Source organism: Canis aureus, chromosome 14 (assembly GCF_053574225.1).
Source record: "Canis aureus isolate CA01 chromosome 14, VMU_Caureus_v.1.0, whole genome shotgun sequence".
Classification (NCBI taxonomy): Eukaryota; Metazoa; Chordata; class Mammalia; order Carnivora; family Canidae; genus Canis; species Canis aureus.
The window spans coordinates 15,526,782-15,544,489 of record NC_135624.1 but is presented as its reverse complement, the minus strand read 5'-3'; the positions used below and the strand labels follow the sequence as shown (position 1 = coordinate 15,544,489).

Here is a 17,708-nt window from a genome sequence, read left to right as displayed (position 1 = left end):
TTTAAACTTGATTTGTTTTCTTTCTATAGCTGAGAAGTTAAGATGTAATCTACTCACAGGTATAATTGTCCTATCATTTGAGCATGTTGCCATTTTCTTAGGTCTAAAATATAGCCATTTTATACTAACTACATATATGGAATCTTTTTAAATTTTATTTCTTTTATACTTTGATCTAAGTTCAACCTACACTACTCCAATAATATATAGTTGATTTTTTTGAATCAGTAAATACACAGTCTTTAGTGGGGTTCAGTAGGGAGATGATTTATTACAAATTGAAATTCCCAAAAGTCCTAAGTGGAAATATCAACATTGCTTGAACAGACATCAGGGAACCATTTACATTTGCAACATGATTTTGGAGGCTCTATAATTAAATAGCAGGGATAATAACATAATTATATGAGATTGCTTATATGATTTATTGAGTCAATGTTGCTGCTTTGCTGTTCATAATTTGCAGGTTATCAGATTACAAAAGATCAAAACGCTCACCAGTAAGGAGTCTGCCATTCAATTTTGTGAATTTCATATAGATTTCACTAAGATATTTCACTTCATAGTGAAATTCACATGGATTAATTAAAATCAAACATCTAAATGGTAGGTTTTCTAAAAAAAAAAAATAGAAACAATTTTAGATTTAAATAAAAGGTAACTAGAACACAGGTCTGTAAATACTAAAACCAAACTCACACCTTTCTGTTCTTTATTTCTTTTGATATAAGAAGAATGTAGTTATAAGTCTAGAATATTTTATAGGAAACCTAGAAGACTAGATATTTCAGAATTCAGACATTTTTTGATTTTATGGAATACAGTACATATATCAGATATTACATAATTCCAGCAGGTTCTGGAGCTATACCCACATTCAGATACACTAGTTTTTGTGCAGACATGTGTATAAGTATTTATATATATCTGAATATGATATAAAAGATACAAATAATCTAATTTTAATCAGGGTTTGGCTGCCAACTATATTCATTGAAAGCATGTTTGTTGTTTGTTTTTGGAGACACAAATTGTGTTACTTGTAGAGCAAAGATGGCAAAAAATCAATCTTAGAGTGTATCTGTATAGTCATTTGAATTTATAAGATGTGAAAATGCCTAATATATAATAAATAAAAATTTTTACTGTAATTATCACATTGTGGTAAAACTAATTACATGTAAATCAGATTTAGTATAGATGAAAACCAAGACTTCTAAGACATGTCAATGAATGATTCTTCTAAGACATGCAGAATGATTCAACCTAGGTTTTAAGACAATATGTGCAAGCCCTATACTTAATAAACATGTTGATACACATGATATTCTACGGCTGGTGCCCAACTACATAGAGTTTGGACCAAAGACAAAGCAGTATCCAGCTTCTAGTTAAAGTAAATCTGTGCATCTATGCATTGTATTCCTGGCCAAAGTTCTGATGAGTATAAGTTACCAACACCTTTACAGTCTTTAATAATCCTCCGCCAAATTAATTGACTAAACTTCCTATGTGGTGGCCCAGTTATAGATTAGCCATAGATACACTATATTTACCCAATTTTCATTCTCATATAACCTGTATGAATGCTAATAACAATACACACAACTGACAAGAAACCAAGTAAAAAACCCAGAAATAAAGCATTAATAATGTATGAATTCACCAATCTAAAAACACATTCAATAGGAGTTTGAAATAAATTATTCAAAAAGTTATGGTTTGGGAAGGCTTTTCTGGGAGATATTCTGAAATTGTTTCAGAGGAATTAATAAAATCCCAAACAGTTTTACATGCTTTACAATTTAAGAGACTTATCTACTAAATTAAGAATTTTTCTGTTTCTATGATTTTGTACATGTATTCATTCTAGCAATTTCCTGTGGGATTCCTAAAGCTCCAACAAATGGAGGAATACTCACAACAGACTACTTGGTAGGAACCCGAGTTACCTATTTTTGTAATGATGGATATAGATTATCATCTAAGGAACTTACCACTGCCATATGTCAATCAGATGGAACTTGGAGCAATCATAACAAGACCCCTCGCTGTGTTGGTATGTGTGTTAAGGAAACGGTGTCATCTGTGTATCTATTGGCATCTGTATGATTTAAAATTTTACGTATTGTTCACATTTTATAACTAATCCCTGAAATGAAGTGTGACATCTGAGAGAGAAATGAAGGTTAATTAAGCTGTCTTATACAATGAACAATTAGAAGACAGTATAAGGACTTTTCACTTGTTTTTGGAAACTCCAGAATATTTATTTAAAAATTAAAGTCCATTTATTTTACATAACAAAGTTTTGCTCATTTTGTAAAAAATCATCCATCAGTCAACATGTTGACTGAAAAAATTTAAAGATTTATTATTAATAAAACTATATCCTAGTACATTCAGCTCTGATTTTTATAATGATAAAAGATGTTGCTGAAATGATCCATAACCTTCAACTTTTGTCAGTATTCTTCAGGTTACTTGCATTTAGAACATTCTCATTGCTTTCATTACTACTTTAATAGATAAATGAATATTATGTAATGGTGATAGAAATACTTCTGTTAAAATATTTGGTAGCAAAAGAATTGGAAAATGTTGGTTTAAATAAGGTTTTTAATTTGTCTCTATATTACATTGACTTATTCTCACTTAATACTACCATTTCAACTTAGTTGCTATTTCATTTAAAATGAAAGTTGTTAAATTATGTACAATCTTAACATAGGTGTTTAATAATGCTTCTGTTTATATTATGGTGAACAAATTTTGAATTAGCCAAATTATAACACAGCTCTTGCACAAAAACACCATCTTCATAAAACAGATTTCCTCAAAACATGGTCCTTCCAAAATTTCTAAATTAATGAGAATAGGTTGTTTACATATCTTGCCTATTGTGACCAATGCTGCAATGAACACGAGCATGCAGATATCTCTTCAAGATCCTGATTTCCTTTGGATATATACCCAGATTGGGGTTCCTTAATCATATGATAGTTTTCTTTTTAATTTTTTGAGGATCCTCTATACTGATTCTACAAATATATTCCATAATGGTTGTTCCAGTTTACATTCCCACCAACTTGTACTAGAGTTCCCTTTTTTTACATCCTGTCATTTATTTCTCATAAAAGTTGGGAAGAAAAATTTCAAAAAGAATACTTTTAAGTCAACTTCAAAGAAAAGAGGCAATTTTAACAAATTAATATAATTGGAATGATGTCTTTCTGTATTAAGAAATAAATTTGGATATGATAATCCAAAAAAAAAAGGGGGTGGGGGGAAGAAAAGGAGAGTAGTAGAGGTAAGGCAGTATAAAGATTCTGGGTAAATAAAATAGGTACCCAGACTTTGAAGTGTGAAATAGCAGAACATATTCAAGGAATTACCAGAAATACCATAGAATTGGGGGAATGGAAAAGATTAAAATGGAAAATAAATTTTTAAAAATGCTAAAGCACTTTGTTTGGCACAGTAATGAATGAATTAAGGTAGTGGTGGTATAAAGAAAGGGATAGGTATACAGTTAAGAAGTAGAACAGATAAGAATGATTAATATTTATGTTCTTGGTTTTGTGTAGTTGTTACATGTCCAAGCATCAATTCTTTTACCTTGGAACATGGAAGATGGCGAATTGTGAATGGCTCCCATTATGAATACAAAACTAAGGTAGTTTTCAGCTGTGATCCTGGTTATCATGGACTAGGTCCTGCTTCTATTGAATGTCTTCCTAATGGTACCTGGAGTTGGAGAAATGAAAGACCATATTGCCAAAGTAAGTATCCACTCTGCTAAACTTATTTTATTAGCTATTCTTGATTGAATCGCTTGATCACTTCCTTTCCCAAATACTATTTTTTTTAAAGATTTTATTTATTTATTTGACATACATATACAGAGAGAAAACACAAGCAAGGGGAGTGGCAGGCAGAGGGAGAGGGAGAAGGAAACTCCCAGCAAAGCAGGGAGTGTGATGTGGGACTCAGTCCCAGGATTCTGGGATCATGACCTGAACTGAAGGCAGACGCTTAACTGACTGAGCCACTCAAGTGCCCAAGATAACATTATTAAAAAGGTCATTTTATCCTCATTAAATTTAAAAATTCTTTAACGTTTTTTGAGTAAATGGTCATGAAAAAAGCATAGGCTTTAAATACAGAAATCCTGTGTTAGAATTCAAAGTCTACCATTTACTACAACCTGATAATGCCTATTGTATACTTAACAACTTGCCAGGCACTGCTTTTAGCCCTTTACATGTTTCAGTTCATTTATTGCTCAGTTCTTATCCTATGAAGTAGTTGATATTATTACACTTATTTTATCAAAAGGAAACTGAGCCCCAGGTTTAATCATTTCACACAAGTCACAGAGCCTATAAATGGTGGAGAACTGAGATTCAGTCCAAGCTCTTAATCACTGTATTATGTCATGTTTATTTTCTCTGGTCCCAAATTTCTTAAACTAGAAAATTACAATAATACCTATCTTGTAGTTAATATAAATATTTAATGGTATATTATATTGAAAATATCAGCTAGAACCTGATTCACAGCATGATCTCAATAAATATTTATTGAATCAAATTGCACATATTATTCTATTTCCATGCATTCTTATAATTAAATGACTGATGTCTGATATAGATAAGCTAACTGAGCATAGGATATTCAGATGAAATATATTGAAGCCTCTTTGAACTTCCTTCTCTATATTTATTATTTACTTTGTGCCAAGAAATATGCTAGCCTGAAAATTCATTCTTTCATTTTGTATCCAATACAACTGTATAGCGTTTATGACATAAACACTCATAATCTATAAATAAACTAAAAAGGAATCAGAAGTCAAAATAGGATTATGATTATGATGACTAAGAAGTTCAACACAGCAGACAGTGGCGTAAATGTGATAAGTACACAAGTATCTACTATTATTTTACTTATGAATATTCTATTTTGCAATTTGTTTTTAATATCCATATAAGGGGTTACCATTTTTTATAAGATAATCATATTGATGAATTAAAATCTCAAAAATAGATGTCTAAGCTGTACTTGTGATATTCTAAAATATGGTATCTCTACTTATAAAATTTTTCCCTATTGTTTCACATTTTCTCCTAGAAACCTTCTTTTCCTCTAGCTTCATTGTTCTTCTATTATTTCATTTATACAAGCATGTAGGATAGGGGTATTTCAGGGAGCTAGGAAAAAATTGTCTGCAATAAAATTTTAATTTAATCAGGCTTTCAACAAATGTTTGGTTCTTTTGTGATGATATAGAAGGGTTTAAGGGATGATCTATGATATGAAAGGGTTTAAGGGATACATAAAATGAAGTCCCTGCCTACAGGTAAGAGTTGGGAAAGATAAGGAATCTAAGGATTGCAATTCATTGAGAAAATGGAAAGAATAGCAATTTTGCTGATTCTTCATTTATTCATCTTTTAAATTAAAATAATATAAATAGTGTTATTAATATTAATAATATAGCTATTGGTATCTCTCAAAGGGTTGTTAAGAAATTAGCTCAAAACAATCACTACATTTAAAATTGTAATGCAATGATTTAAAGTTTGCAAATTTTCTTTGTGTAATGACCGCCTAAAGCCTAGATTTGAAAGCCAGAGCTAGAGCCAGCATAAGGCACTGTGGGCTTGTGGCTAAGTATTTGATTCTGGAGCTTGACCACTAAGCTTGTTTAACCTTGTTAAAATTAGTTAACTACCATGTGTTCTTATCCTAGTACATGCAATTCAGATAATGACTGCATCTACCTCATAGTTGTTTTGAGAATACTTAAAGTACTAGTGATAGAATCTGATATAAAATAAGCACTAAATAAACATTATCCACTATTGTTTTTTATTTAAGAAAGACATTTCATTTGTAGCCTTTAAGTATGAAGGAGTCATAAGATCTGGGTTCTAAATGACCTAGTGGCTCAATGTCTTTTTTCAGTTTTTAAAACCTGCAAACAAAATGTTGAAATTAATTCTATCTAATGGTTTTTGTGAAAATCAAATGATATTTTACATGTAAATTTCTTTATAGACTGTGGAGAGCTCAACAAAAATTACTTATAATCACAAACCTACCTCAATATTGCAGGTTTAGTTCCAGATCACCACAGTAAAACTAATATAGCAATAAAGCAAGTCAAATAAATTATGACTTTCCAGTGCATATAGTTATATTTACACTATATTGTAGTTTATATGTGTGCAATAGCATTATGCTTAAAAAAAAAAAAAAACAAGGTCTATACTCTAATTAAAAAATACTTTATTGCTAAAAAGGCTACCCATCATCTGAGCTTTCAGCGAGTGGTAATCACTCATCACAGTGAAAAATATAATGATAATGAAAAAGTCTAAAATATTGTGAGAATTACCAGAATGTTACCGAGAGACACAAAGTGAGCAAATATCGTTGGAAAAATTGCACTCATGGGCTTACTCATCATAGCGTTGTCATAAGCCCTCCATTTGTAAAGGCGTTCTATCTGCCAAGGTGAGGTATTCCTATACTAAGCATTGTTTCAGATTGAAGAGGAAACTTTGTCTCAGGAATGTCAAAATGATTTTCCCATGTCACTTCATAAGGCAAAGAAATATTTGGGGCCAGTGAATTATTTTTTCTCTCATTTTGTGATTTTTTTTCTTTTCCAACAATCTGCTGAGTGACCAGATTGGCTAAGCAAAGATGCAAAAATAGCTTCGTTACATGTTGCTGTCACTCAGAAGGTTTTATGAGAACTCTAAGAGGATCAATTTTAGATTATGTCATCTATTTTCGCAGCATTTTCACATTCATTCAAACATGTTTTATAAGTGTTGATTTCAGTTGTGAATATGTCAGATCATAGAGAATTCAAAATGTTAAATGCATGGTTTTGTTACAAGTGCACATTGACTATGTCTTCAACTGTTTTTATTTTTCTCTTGTTTACAAGTTATTTCCTGTGGAGAACTACCTACACCTCCAAATGGAAATAAGATTGGAACTCAAACTTCGTATGGCTCTACAGCCATCTTTACCTGTGATTCAGGATTCATGCTTGTGGGCTCTGCCGTACGGGAATGTCTCTCTTCAGGTCTTTGGAGTGGATCTGAAACCAGGTGCCTAGGTACAGATTTTTAAATCATTTTAATCAACCATACCCCAACCTTCACCTCTGGAAAGGAGGCAGCCCTTTTTTCATAACAAGAGGTGATCATTTATATTGACTTAGTAAGGATGCTAACCAGAATAAGTTTAACTTTAAAAATGTCTCATGGTAGAAAAGCTATAAACAGATAACTCTTGAAGTTAATAAACTAGTATTTCAAATGAGAATCTTATGTCATTAAGGAGAGACGTTTTCTTCCAGGCATGTGAAAATATAAAAAGTTGAAAACTAATTGCTGAAAATTATATGTCTGCATACTCAGCTGGATTAATCACCATAGCAGTTAATTCATTCTAAACCATAGTCCATTCTCCTTTCACTTATTTGCTTAAGGTAATGATCAAGGAGAAAAACGATTCCCACATTTAAAATCTTTCTCTCTTTTAATTTCATAAGATTTTAACATGTGTAATATTACTTTCTATTAAACTTTTTAAAATATATTTTTTCAAACTTGATTTTAGGCAAAAAGAGTTTTTAATTCATTATATATATAAAAAAAACTATTCAGTTAAAGAAACTGAAGCAGCTAGTTCTTCTTGCCCCTCCTTCTTTATTATTAAAAGAATATTATGATTTATGCTTTATCTTTTTTCAAAGACTTCAGTAATTTTTAAATATTAAAAGAATGATATGATTTATGCTTTGTTTTTCTCCAAAATGACTTCAAGATAGGACAGGAAGTACTGAATTAGACATAATGAAAATTGTTCTAATAATTATTCACTTGTCTGTTGGGAACAAGAAATCATATTTGGTTTACCAATTTAAGAATTTCTGATTATTATGAACAGGGTATTGCTAAATGTGGACAAGTTTTGTCTCTAAATATTTACTATATTTAAGACTATGAGGCAGGGCAAAAGATGTCTATAGCAATTTAGATACATACTCTTTTACTTGTAAGCTTGAATATATTCATGGTAATGCAATCATTATTTGAAACTTAAAAAGTATAGCCAGAGATTTTGATTAAAATCCTTTTATCCTCCCTTAGGCATATTTAATAGATATACTTGGAAGCCTAGCAACAATGGTTTCTTTACAGAGCATGTATATTTGAATAAGCTGTAAGAATATCATATAAAAATGGTACAATATGGAGTCTTTATATTTTTATATAGGGTTAAATACTCAAAATATTTTTAATAGCTTCTAAACTGACTTTGATTATGCAGATTTCAATTACAGATTACTTAGTCTACATATAAACTTAAAAATGTATGTGTAAATTGAATTTGAAATACTATATTTTATGGCTTTATGCCTTGAGCTGTTATTGTATATTGTGTGTTATTTATTGAATATTGCATATAGAGGGTGGTTTTATTCACCTGTTAAGAATCCTGTTTCTGTTTTTTGAAGAGATAGGGCACAAAGGAAGATTTTAAGAAAATGTTACCTCTCAGTCTATGAAGACAACATCATCATCCATTGCAGAGGATGTGGTGTTGACATTCAATATGAAGTACAAAAGATGTGGATAGAGGGAAAGTGCAATTGCCAAATAAGCAAATCATAAAATCTTATGCTTGAACTTGACTTCAAGGATTAATGTAGCCCAGTCATTCTCATGTTTGAAAAAAAATCTTGTCCTTATAGCCATAGACACTTTCAGCTAAGAATGGCCACTAGTAGTGCTTATAATTATTTCTCTAAATAAAGTATATTTATTCCTAATCCCCCAGCATTTTATTATGAGTTTTTTCAGTTGAAATACTTGACAGTGACACTTGACATATGGATGTCTCTATGCCCACCACCTAGGTTCTACAATTAGCATTTTGTCATATTTCCTTATCACATGTCTATCTGTTCTTCCAGGCCTCTAACAATCCATTAATTCATTTTTGGGGATGCATTTAAAAGTAACATACAGAATACAGTGCACTTTTTTGCTAAACATTTCAGTGTGCATATCATTACCAAGAATTGAATATTTCCTTACTCTTCTTGATTCTTTTTTTATACCATGACAAAATGCATATACAATGGAATCTATATCTCATAAACACACAATTAGATGAGTTTTGTCAAATGTGTATAACTGTCTAACTTAAATCACTTTGTAGTTATAGAATATTACTATTACCTTGGAAAGGTTCCTCATGGCCCTGTATAGTCAACCTGCAGCTCCCCCCAACCCTGAGACAATAATTGTTTTTTCACCATATGTTAGTTTTCCCTTTCTAGAAATCCATACGAATGGAATTCTAAATTATATACTGTGTAAGACTTCTTTCATTATCTTTCCATGTTGCTGTGTGTATCACTATTTTTTTTAGTTGCTGAGTAAAATTCCATTATATGAATATGCCACATGTTGGTCAATCCCATATTGATAAACACCTGACCCTTGTCCAGTTTTTGGGCTATTATGAAAAAAGCTGCAATGAATATTCATGGAAAAGTCTTGTTGTGAGCATATGTATTCATTCCTCTTAGAGATTTAGGAGTAAAATTCCCGGAATAGTTCTTGTCTCACATTTTCTCCAGCATGTGGTATAGCCAGTCTTTTAATTTTATCCATTCCATTTGGTGCATAAAGGTATTTTATAGCATTTTAATATGCATTGTCTTGATGATTACTGATATAGTACAGTTTCTTGAGCTTTTTGGCCATTCGTAAATTTTTCTTTGTAAATTGGTGAAGTATCTTTTATACTGAATTGGCTTTTATTATGAACTGTAGGAGTCTGTGTATATCCTGGTTGTAAGACCTTCATTATTATGTGTTTTATAGATATTTTCTTGCAGCTTGTGACTTGCTTATTTATTTCTTCTTTTAATGAGCAGAAATTTAACAATTTTTAAAGTCTATCTTTCCTGGTTATTGCTTTCTTTCTGTGTCTTGTTTACAAAACTTTTACTCAGCCAAAAGTCACAAAGATTTTCTTTCATATTTTCTTCTATAAGCTTTATATTTTTGATGTTACTTTCATATCTATGATTTATCTTTGGTTTATTCTTGTATGTATAATGAACAAAGTAACGTTGAGGTTGTTTTTTTCTGGAAGAGTATCTGGCACCATTTGTTGACTAGGTTTTACAATAAGTCTTGAATTTTGTATGTTATCCCTCAAATTTGTTCTTAATTTTCAAGATGACTTTAGGTACTATATATCTTTTCCAATTTCATGTAAGTTTTAGACTTAGCTTATCAATTTTTATTTTATTTTTTTTTCAATTTTTATTTTTAAAAATATATAGTAAGATTATGACCAGGGTGACATTGAATCCATACATTATTTGAGGAGAATTGACATCTAAGAATGTTGTCTTCCAATTAATAAACATAATATGTATGTTCATTCATTTATTAAGTCCTTTTTTTTTTCTTTGTAATACAATATTTTGTATTTTTAGCATAGAGGTCATGTTTGTCTATTGCTAAAAATGTTTAGTGTGTTTCTAATATTATAAGTGAAATTGTTCATTTTAATTACATTTTCCATTTAATTTAAATTTTCACATCAATTATTTGTTGCTAGTATATAAAAATATAATTATTTGAAATATTTATCTAATATTCTGAAACTTGGCTAAATTATTAGTTTTAGGATTTTCTTAAAATAGGATTTTTCTACATATATATCATCTAAGTTTAGAATAGTTTTAATTTTCTGGTTTCCCAAATTTATGTTTTCTTTCTTCCTTTCTATTAATGTATTGCACTGCAATAGGGCCAACCAAACAATGTTAAATAGAACTGGTGAGAGTGGACCTCCTTGTCTTGTTCCCTATATAGGAAGAAATTAACTATTTCATTGGTAAATATGTTAGCTGGAGGTTTTTCTTAGATTTCTTTTGGCATTCAGGAACTCAGTTCTCAATGATAAGCAATGCTCTGGGCACCAACGGGGTATCCTATGATTCCATTCAGTCTGTCACTATCTACCTGGAGATAGCATCAGATTCCTTAGATTAAAGGTTTAGGTTTTGTTTTTGTTTTTAAGATTTTATTTATTTGAGGGGAACCTGGGTGGCTCATTCAATTAGGCATCTGCCTTCAGTTTGGGTTGTGTTCTTATGGTCCTGAATCAAGCCCCATGTGAGGCTCTCTGCTCAGTGGGAAGTCTGCTTCTCTTTTGCTCTCTCTTAAATGAATGAATTAATGAATGAATGAATGATCTTTTAAAAAATGATTTTATTTATTTGAGAGAGAGTGAGACAGACTATGAGTTGGTAGAGGGCCAGAGGGAGAGGGAGAAGCAGAAACCCCACTCAGAGGGGAGCCTGGGATCATGACTTGAGTCAAAGGCAGATGCTTAACCAATTGAGCCACCCACATGCCCCTAAACATTCAATCTTATAAGACTGCTTTCCATTCCATCTTTTGATGCCAGTCCTAAGCCTATTACCTGTGCTTCCTACTGACTCTAAATCACAGGTTCCTATGACCCAGTCCCTCCTTGGGTTTGATTAATATGCTAAAGTGGCTTGCAGAACTCAGAGAAACATTTTACTTAGATACTGGTATGTTACAAAGGGATATAACTCAGGAACTGCCAGGTGGAAGAGATGCATAGGGCAAGTTATGTGAGAAAGGTGCAGAACTTCCATGCTTTCTTAGGTCCCCACTCTCCTGAATCTTCTTGTATTCACCAACCCAGAAGCTCTCTGAACTACTTTTGGTTTTTATATAGAGGCATCATTGCTTGGGCACAATTGATTAAATCATTGGCCATTGGCAATTAATTCATCTTCTAGTCCTTCTCTTCTCCCCAGAGGTTAAAAGAGTGGGACTTAAAGTTCGAAACCTCTAATCATATGGTTGGCTGGCACTCAGCCTCCATACTTTGGTAAGATTCCTAAAGTCACCTCATTGTAACATAACAAAACACACACACACACACACACACGCACACACACACACTACCATCATTTAGGAAATTCCAAGGGTTTTAAGAACTCTGTGCCAGAAACAGGGACCAAGACCAAATATATATTTCTTCCTATAAATCATAATATTGCAGATGTCTTTATCAGGTTGAAAAGTTCCCTTACATTCTAAATGTATTGTTAGTTTTCATCATGAATCGTTACTGAATTTTGTCAAATGCATTTTCTTCATCTATTGAAATAATCCCATTTGTTTTTTCATTTACTCTGTTTATTTGTCACGATCTCTTTTACTCTGTCATATTATAGTGGTTAATTTATTGTATATTTCTAGATTGGTTTTCTAAAAATTTATGGAGTTCTGCATCTATTTTCATGAAGAACCTTGATTTTTCATGTCTTCCAGGTTTACTATTGGGGCTGTGATTACCTCATAAAACAAATTAGGAAGTAATCCTTTCTTTTTTATTTTCTAAGAGTATGTGTAATTTTTTTTTTAAACTTAAATGTTTGGTTAAAACAGTAAAAAATATTTGAGCCTCAGTGTTTTTTGTGGAAAGGATTTTAAGAATTCAAGTACTTTTGGGGGCGCCTGGGTGGTTCAGTTGTTTAATTGTCTGACTCTTGATCTCAGCGCAGATCTTGATCTCAGGATCATGAGTTCAGGCCCCATGCTGGGCTCCAAACTAGGTGTGGAGCCTACTTAAAAAAAATTTGGGCACACCTGGGTGCCTCAGTAGGTTGACATGGGACTCTTGGTTTTGGTTCAAGTCATAATCTCTGGGACATGGGATCCTTTGGGCTCCAGCTCAGCACGGAGTCGGCCTGACCCTCTCTTGCCCCCTCTGCCCCTCCCTTCCTGCACCCCACACCGCTGCTCATGAGCACATGTGCATGTTCTCCCTATCTCTAAAGTGAATGTATAAAATCTTTATAAAGAAAAGAATTCAAGTACTTTAATAAATAAAGGACTATTCATATTTTCTATTTTATCTTACTTTAGCTTTGGTATAAAATTTTCAAAGTATTTGCCCTTTTTTTCTGAACTGTTAAATATATTGGCATGAAACTGTCCTTCATATTACCTTATTTCTAATTTTTGTAAGCTTCTAGTGGTATTTCATTCCTTTCTGTTATTGGTAATTTTTTGCTCTCTTTTTTTGTGTGTGCTAAGTAGAATTAGCTAGGTAAGCAATTTTGTTGCTATCTTTAAATACTTTTTAGCTTAGGTAATGTCCTCTATTATTTTCTATTTTCTATTTCCTTGATTTCTGTAACTATCTTCAATATATCCTTTCATCTACTTTGGCTTTATTTTCTCTTCTTTATTTTGCTTCTCTTTTTCTTCTTCTTAAGATGGAATCTTAACTCATTGATTGCATAACTTTTTCCTTTCTAATAAAACCATTTAACACTATAAATTTTTTCACTAAACAGTTTTTAGTGCATTCCTTTGATATGTTACATTTTTATTTATACACAGATTGAAATGTTTTCTAACTTCTTTTAGACTCAAGTGTTACTCGAAGTAACACATTCTTTTAACTCCTAAGTATTTGGCATTTTGCTGAGTATCTTGTAGTTGTCTTTATGTCATATTATCATGTTTGCATTATTTGTAGCATGCATGTAAATAAACTTTAAAAGTTTGGTAATGTTATATATGTATATAAATACACAAATAAAACTTAGATCACAATATTAAAAATATTACTTTCTGACCCATTTCAGCGGGTCACTGTGGAATTCCAGAGCTCATTGTGAATGGTCAAGTTATTGGAGAAAATTATGGATACAGAGACACAGTTGTTTATCAATGTAATCCTGGTTTTCGATTGATTGGTTCTTCAGTGAGAATATGTCAACAGGATCACAATTGGTCTGGTCAGCTCCCATCCTGTGTGCGTAAGTAAGCATGGCAGAAGTAATTAGAAGCCTCTGGTCTCATATAATTACCGATATTTTTTTCTTAGGTAAGATATAAACACAAACACACACATAAAACCATCCATAAAACCATTAAAATAGAAGAAAATATTAGAATGTTTGTTATTATTTATGTTTTATCTTAAAGACAAGAAAATAAGTTTAGCTATTCTAGTATTTAATATAAATTTATAGCAGTATTAGGTGTATTTTCCTATATGGAAGGTATATTCTTGACAAATTTTAACTTATAAGGATTTAATTTCTTGAGACCATTGTGCAGCAGCATCAATATTGTCATCATGTAATATTATGAAACTTTTTTTTTATGAAACTTTTTATAGTGGAAAATACTTTGGATAATTTCTTTCTAATAATTATTATGCTATAGCTGTCACATCAAAATCGGATCCTGATGGAGTATAATTAGGGAAGAAAAAACTCATCAGACATGATATGAAGAACTATTGTTCTCATTTCAGTTCCATTACTAATTATATGAGCTAATACAGATCATTTAATCACTCTAGGCCTTAATTCCCTTATATATAAAGTGAATGGTTAAAGGTATTAATAATTATCATCCCTTTTAGCTTCAAAATCCATCTTATTCTTAAATGCATCAAAAATACATGTACACATCTGATGTAATTATATTTTCTCATAACAGTTTATATGAAATATTTAAAATTTATTTAAAAGTTAGTTTTAAAGCACACTTTTCATTATTTTAAAATTCCTACAAAATTGTGCAATGTTATGTAATTTGGAAATTGTTTCAATAATATCTCTCATTGGTTTATCAAAAATCTATCTGATCTTTCAAGTTAAAAGATCAGATATGAGCTCACATATGAAGAGTAAAGTGGGCTGTAAAATAAAAACTTTATTATTTTTTAAATACAGATGCTCTGTGGTTTCTATGTGTATAGCATAGATTGCCCATTGTACATTTATTATGACTGTAATAATACAAAAGTAATAGAGTTGAATATTGATAATTCTTTTGCTTTGCTTACTCCCTTGATTCTCCACCAACACACTGTGTTTCACATCACAATCTCTCCTATATTGTACCAGAAAGGCATTTATCAATTTGTTTCTTCTTTTTTTCTTCCTCCTGATCATTTCCACCACAATTACTGAGATTTATATTAAAATTGGTGTTAGAAAAAGAGAATAAACACATATGTTGTAACTTTAACATCATATAATCATACTATAGAGCTTTTGGAGCCTTCAAATAAATAATGCATGGGACTTTTAGCATGGATTCAGAGGAAATATTTCATTTACTCTTGACTAATTACATCCATATTTATAGATTTCAATGTCAAATTCTAATTCAAGCAACACATATTTATTGAAGTTCTAGTTCCATGGAAAATACTTCAGGTGTTGAAATTTAATAGAATAATAGACATAGAGTTAACAATATTACTTTTCTAAGATGTGTGTGTGTGTGTGTGTGTGTGCATGCCTGTGTATGCACTCATGTACATGTGGGCATGCACACACACACACACACACACAGACTAATGATTTAAAGTCAGCATAATATGCTTCAGTCTGTTCTAGATTTTTTTCCCTTTCATTTAGATTTAGGCATAGCTAACTAATACCACTGTTTTTCTTGTTGAATAATTGAGACTATAAAAGAAAATTGGCCCTTGGGGTAAAACTGGTTTCTTTATTGATAATTTTAACAAGAATAAGATGCAGTTAAATTTCCAAATGAGTAGGTTGACATTAACAATACAGCTGAAAAATAATTGCTCTTAGGTCATTTCAAATGTACTAAAAGTGACTATGGTTTTTCACTGTGGCCAATTATGAAGCACTATTACTGGAATTGCTCTGATTAATAGAGTGAGATATGCAATAAAACAGAAATACAGAGTGTTTGGGAAAAGCCTAACACTACATAAAATCTAGAATAGAACTATAACCCTAAAAACATTTAAGTATAGATACATTATTTCCAAACAAAATTGTGCAAAATTATCAAGTATCAATTGTGAGAAAATAAACCAGTAAGATTGATGGGTTTAGTGAGTATTAATATTGGTATCTCAAAATAGTAAGGAGAATTCTACTACACCATGCATTATTTTTATTATTTACATTATATAGTCCCATTAACTCTTCACACTTTCCTTAGCAATCTAGTATTCATAAAAATTAACAGCATAAATAATATTAAACTATTTCAAAATTAAATATAAAAAACCTGCCTTTATGGGATTTCAATTCATAAACTCAACTAGAAAAGGAAAATAGGTTCAGTATCATTCCTTTCTGCTACCAACTAGTTAGTTGAACTTCAGTCATTCCCTGATATCTTTGAATTCTAAACTGTTCCCTTGCAATAGTAAAAGTACTTTAAATATATTTTCATGTAAAAGTGGTCTTCTTTTTATGTTGTTTGAAATGATTAGCTGTCAAATGATAGCTGATAACCAAATACTCTGCTTTATGCTTTTCCTCTCCCCACCCCTTGCTATTAGCTGTTAGCTGTGGTCACCCTGGTAGTCCAATTTATGGAAGAACAAGTGGCAATGGATTCAACTTTAATGATGTGGTGACATTCTCTTGCAATATTGGATATGTTATGCAAGGACCAACAAAGGCACAGTGCCAGGCCAACAGACAGTGGAGCCATCCTCCACCAGTGTGCAAAGGTAAACGTCTAATTATATTCCAGCACAGGGCACGGTGGTAATGTGTCTTTCTGTGAACACAGGGGACACCCTTTGAAACAACTCAGGCAGAATAATAGAAGTAGCTTTCAGCTAATAAAAGAAAAGGATTTAATATTGATGTCCTCTCATTAGCTATGCTTTCCTTTTTCCTTAATTTTTATCTTATGTTTTTAAAAGTTAAAATTAGCAGGTTTTATTTGGGGTGGGGGGGCTTTACAAAATCTTAGCATGCAGTGTAATATTGGTTTCTGGAGTAGAATTTAGTGATTCATTACTTATATTCAATACCCAGTCTCATCACAAGTACCTTCTTTGATACCCATCACCCATCTAGCCCATCCCCCACCCCCTTTCTCCATCAACCCTCAGTTTGTTCTCTGTTGTTAAGAGTCTCTTATGGCTTATTTCCCTCTATACTTTTTTCCCCTAGCCATATATTCATCTTTCTTAAATCCCACAATAGAATGAGATCATATGGTATTTGTCTTTCTCTGACTGATTAATTTCACTTAGCATAATATACTTTAGCTCCGTCCGCGTTATTTCAAATGACAAGAATTCATTTTCTCGATGGCTGAGTAATATTCCATTATATATATATATACACATCTTCTTTATCCATTCATCAGTCGATGGACATTTGGGCTCTCTTTATAGTTTGGCTCTTGTTTTCAATGCTACTATAGGGATGCCTGGGTGGTACAGCAGTTGAGTGCTTCTGCCTTTGGCCCAGGGCATGATCCCGGGATCTGGGATCGAGTTCAACATCAGGGTCTTTGCAGGGAGCCTGCTTATCCCTCAGCCTATGTCTCTGCCTCTCTGTCTCTGTGTCTGTCATGAATAAATAAATAAAAAATATTAAAAAAAAATAATGCTACTATGAGCATTGGGGTTTGAGCATCTTGTTTGTTGTTAAGCATCTTGTCATTGTCTGTTGGCCATCCGTGTATCTTCTTTGGAAAAGTGTCTATTCATGTCTTCTGACCATTTCCTAACTGGATTATTTGTTTTTTGGGTGTTGAGTTGGTAAATTCTTCATATATTTTGAATACTAACCC

General features: G+C 31.8%; 1 protein-coding gene and 1 long non-coding RNA gene across 2 annotated transcripts in view; one reads left to right on the top strand and one right to left on the bottom strand.

The window, feature by feature from the left end:
- Window positions 1–17,708, top strand: part of CSMD3 (CUB and Sushi multiple domains 3) — a 1,166,404-nt gene that overhangs the window by 1,089,027 nt on the left and 59,669 nt on the right. Inside the window, exons 51-55 of the mRNA XM_077847015.1 lie at window positions 1,874–2,059; window positions 3,588–3,782; window positions 6,965–7,138; window positions 13,754–13,927; window positions 16,456–16,629. Of these exons, the coding sequence (XP_077703141.1) occupies window positions 1,874–2,059; window positions 3,588–3,782; window positions 6,965–7,138; window positions 13,754–13,927; window positions 16,456–16,629 (903 nt within the window). The remainder of the gene's footprint in view (window positions 1–1,873; window positions 2,060–3,587; window positions 3,783–6,964; window positions 7,139–13,753; window positions 13,928–16,455; window positions 16,630–17,708) is intronic.
- LOC144283206 (uncharacterized) overlaps window positions 1–17,708 on the bottom strand; it is a 39,661-nt gene that overhangs the window by 19,036 nt on the left and 2,917 nt on the right. The window contains exons 2-3 of the long non-coding RNA XR_013351634.1: window positions 7,050–7,134; window positions 3,619–3,747 (exon numbers count right to left, since the gene is read on the bottom strand). This is a non-coding gene — a long non-coding RNA (uncharacterized LOC144283206). The remainder of the gene's footprint in view (window positions 1–3,618; window positions 3,748–7,049; window positions 7,135–17,708) is intronic.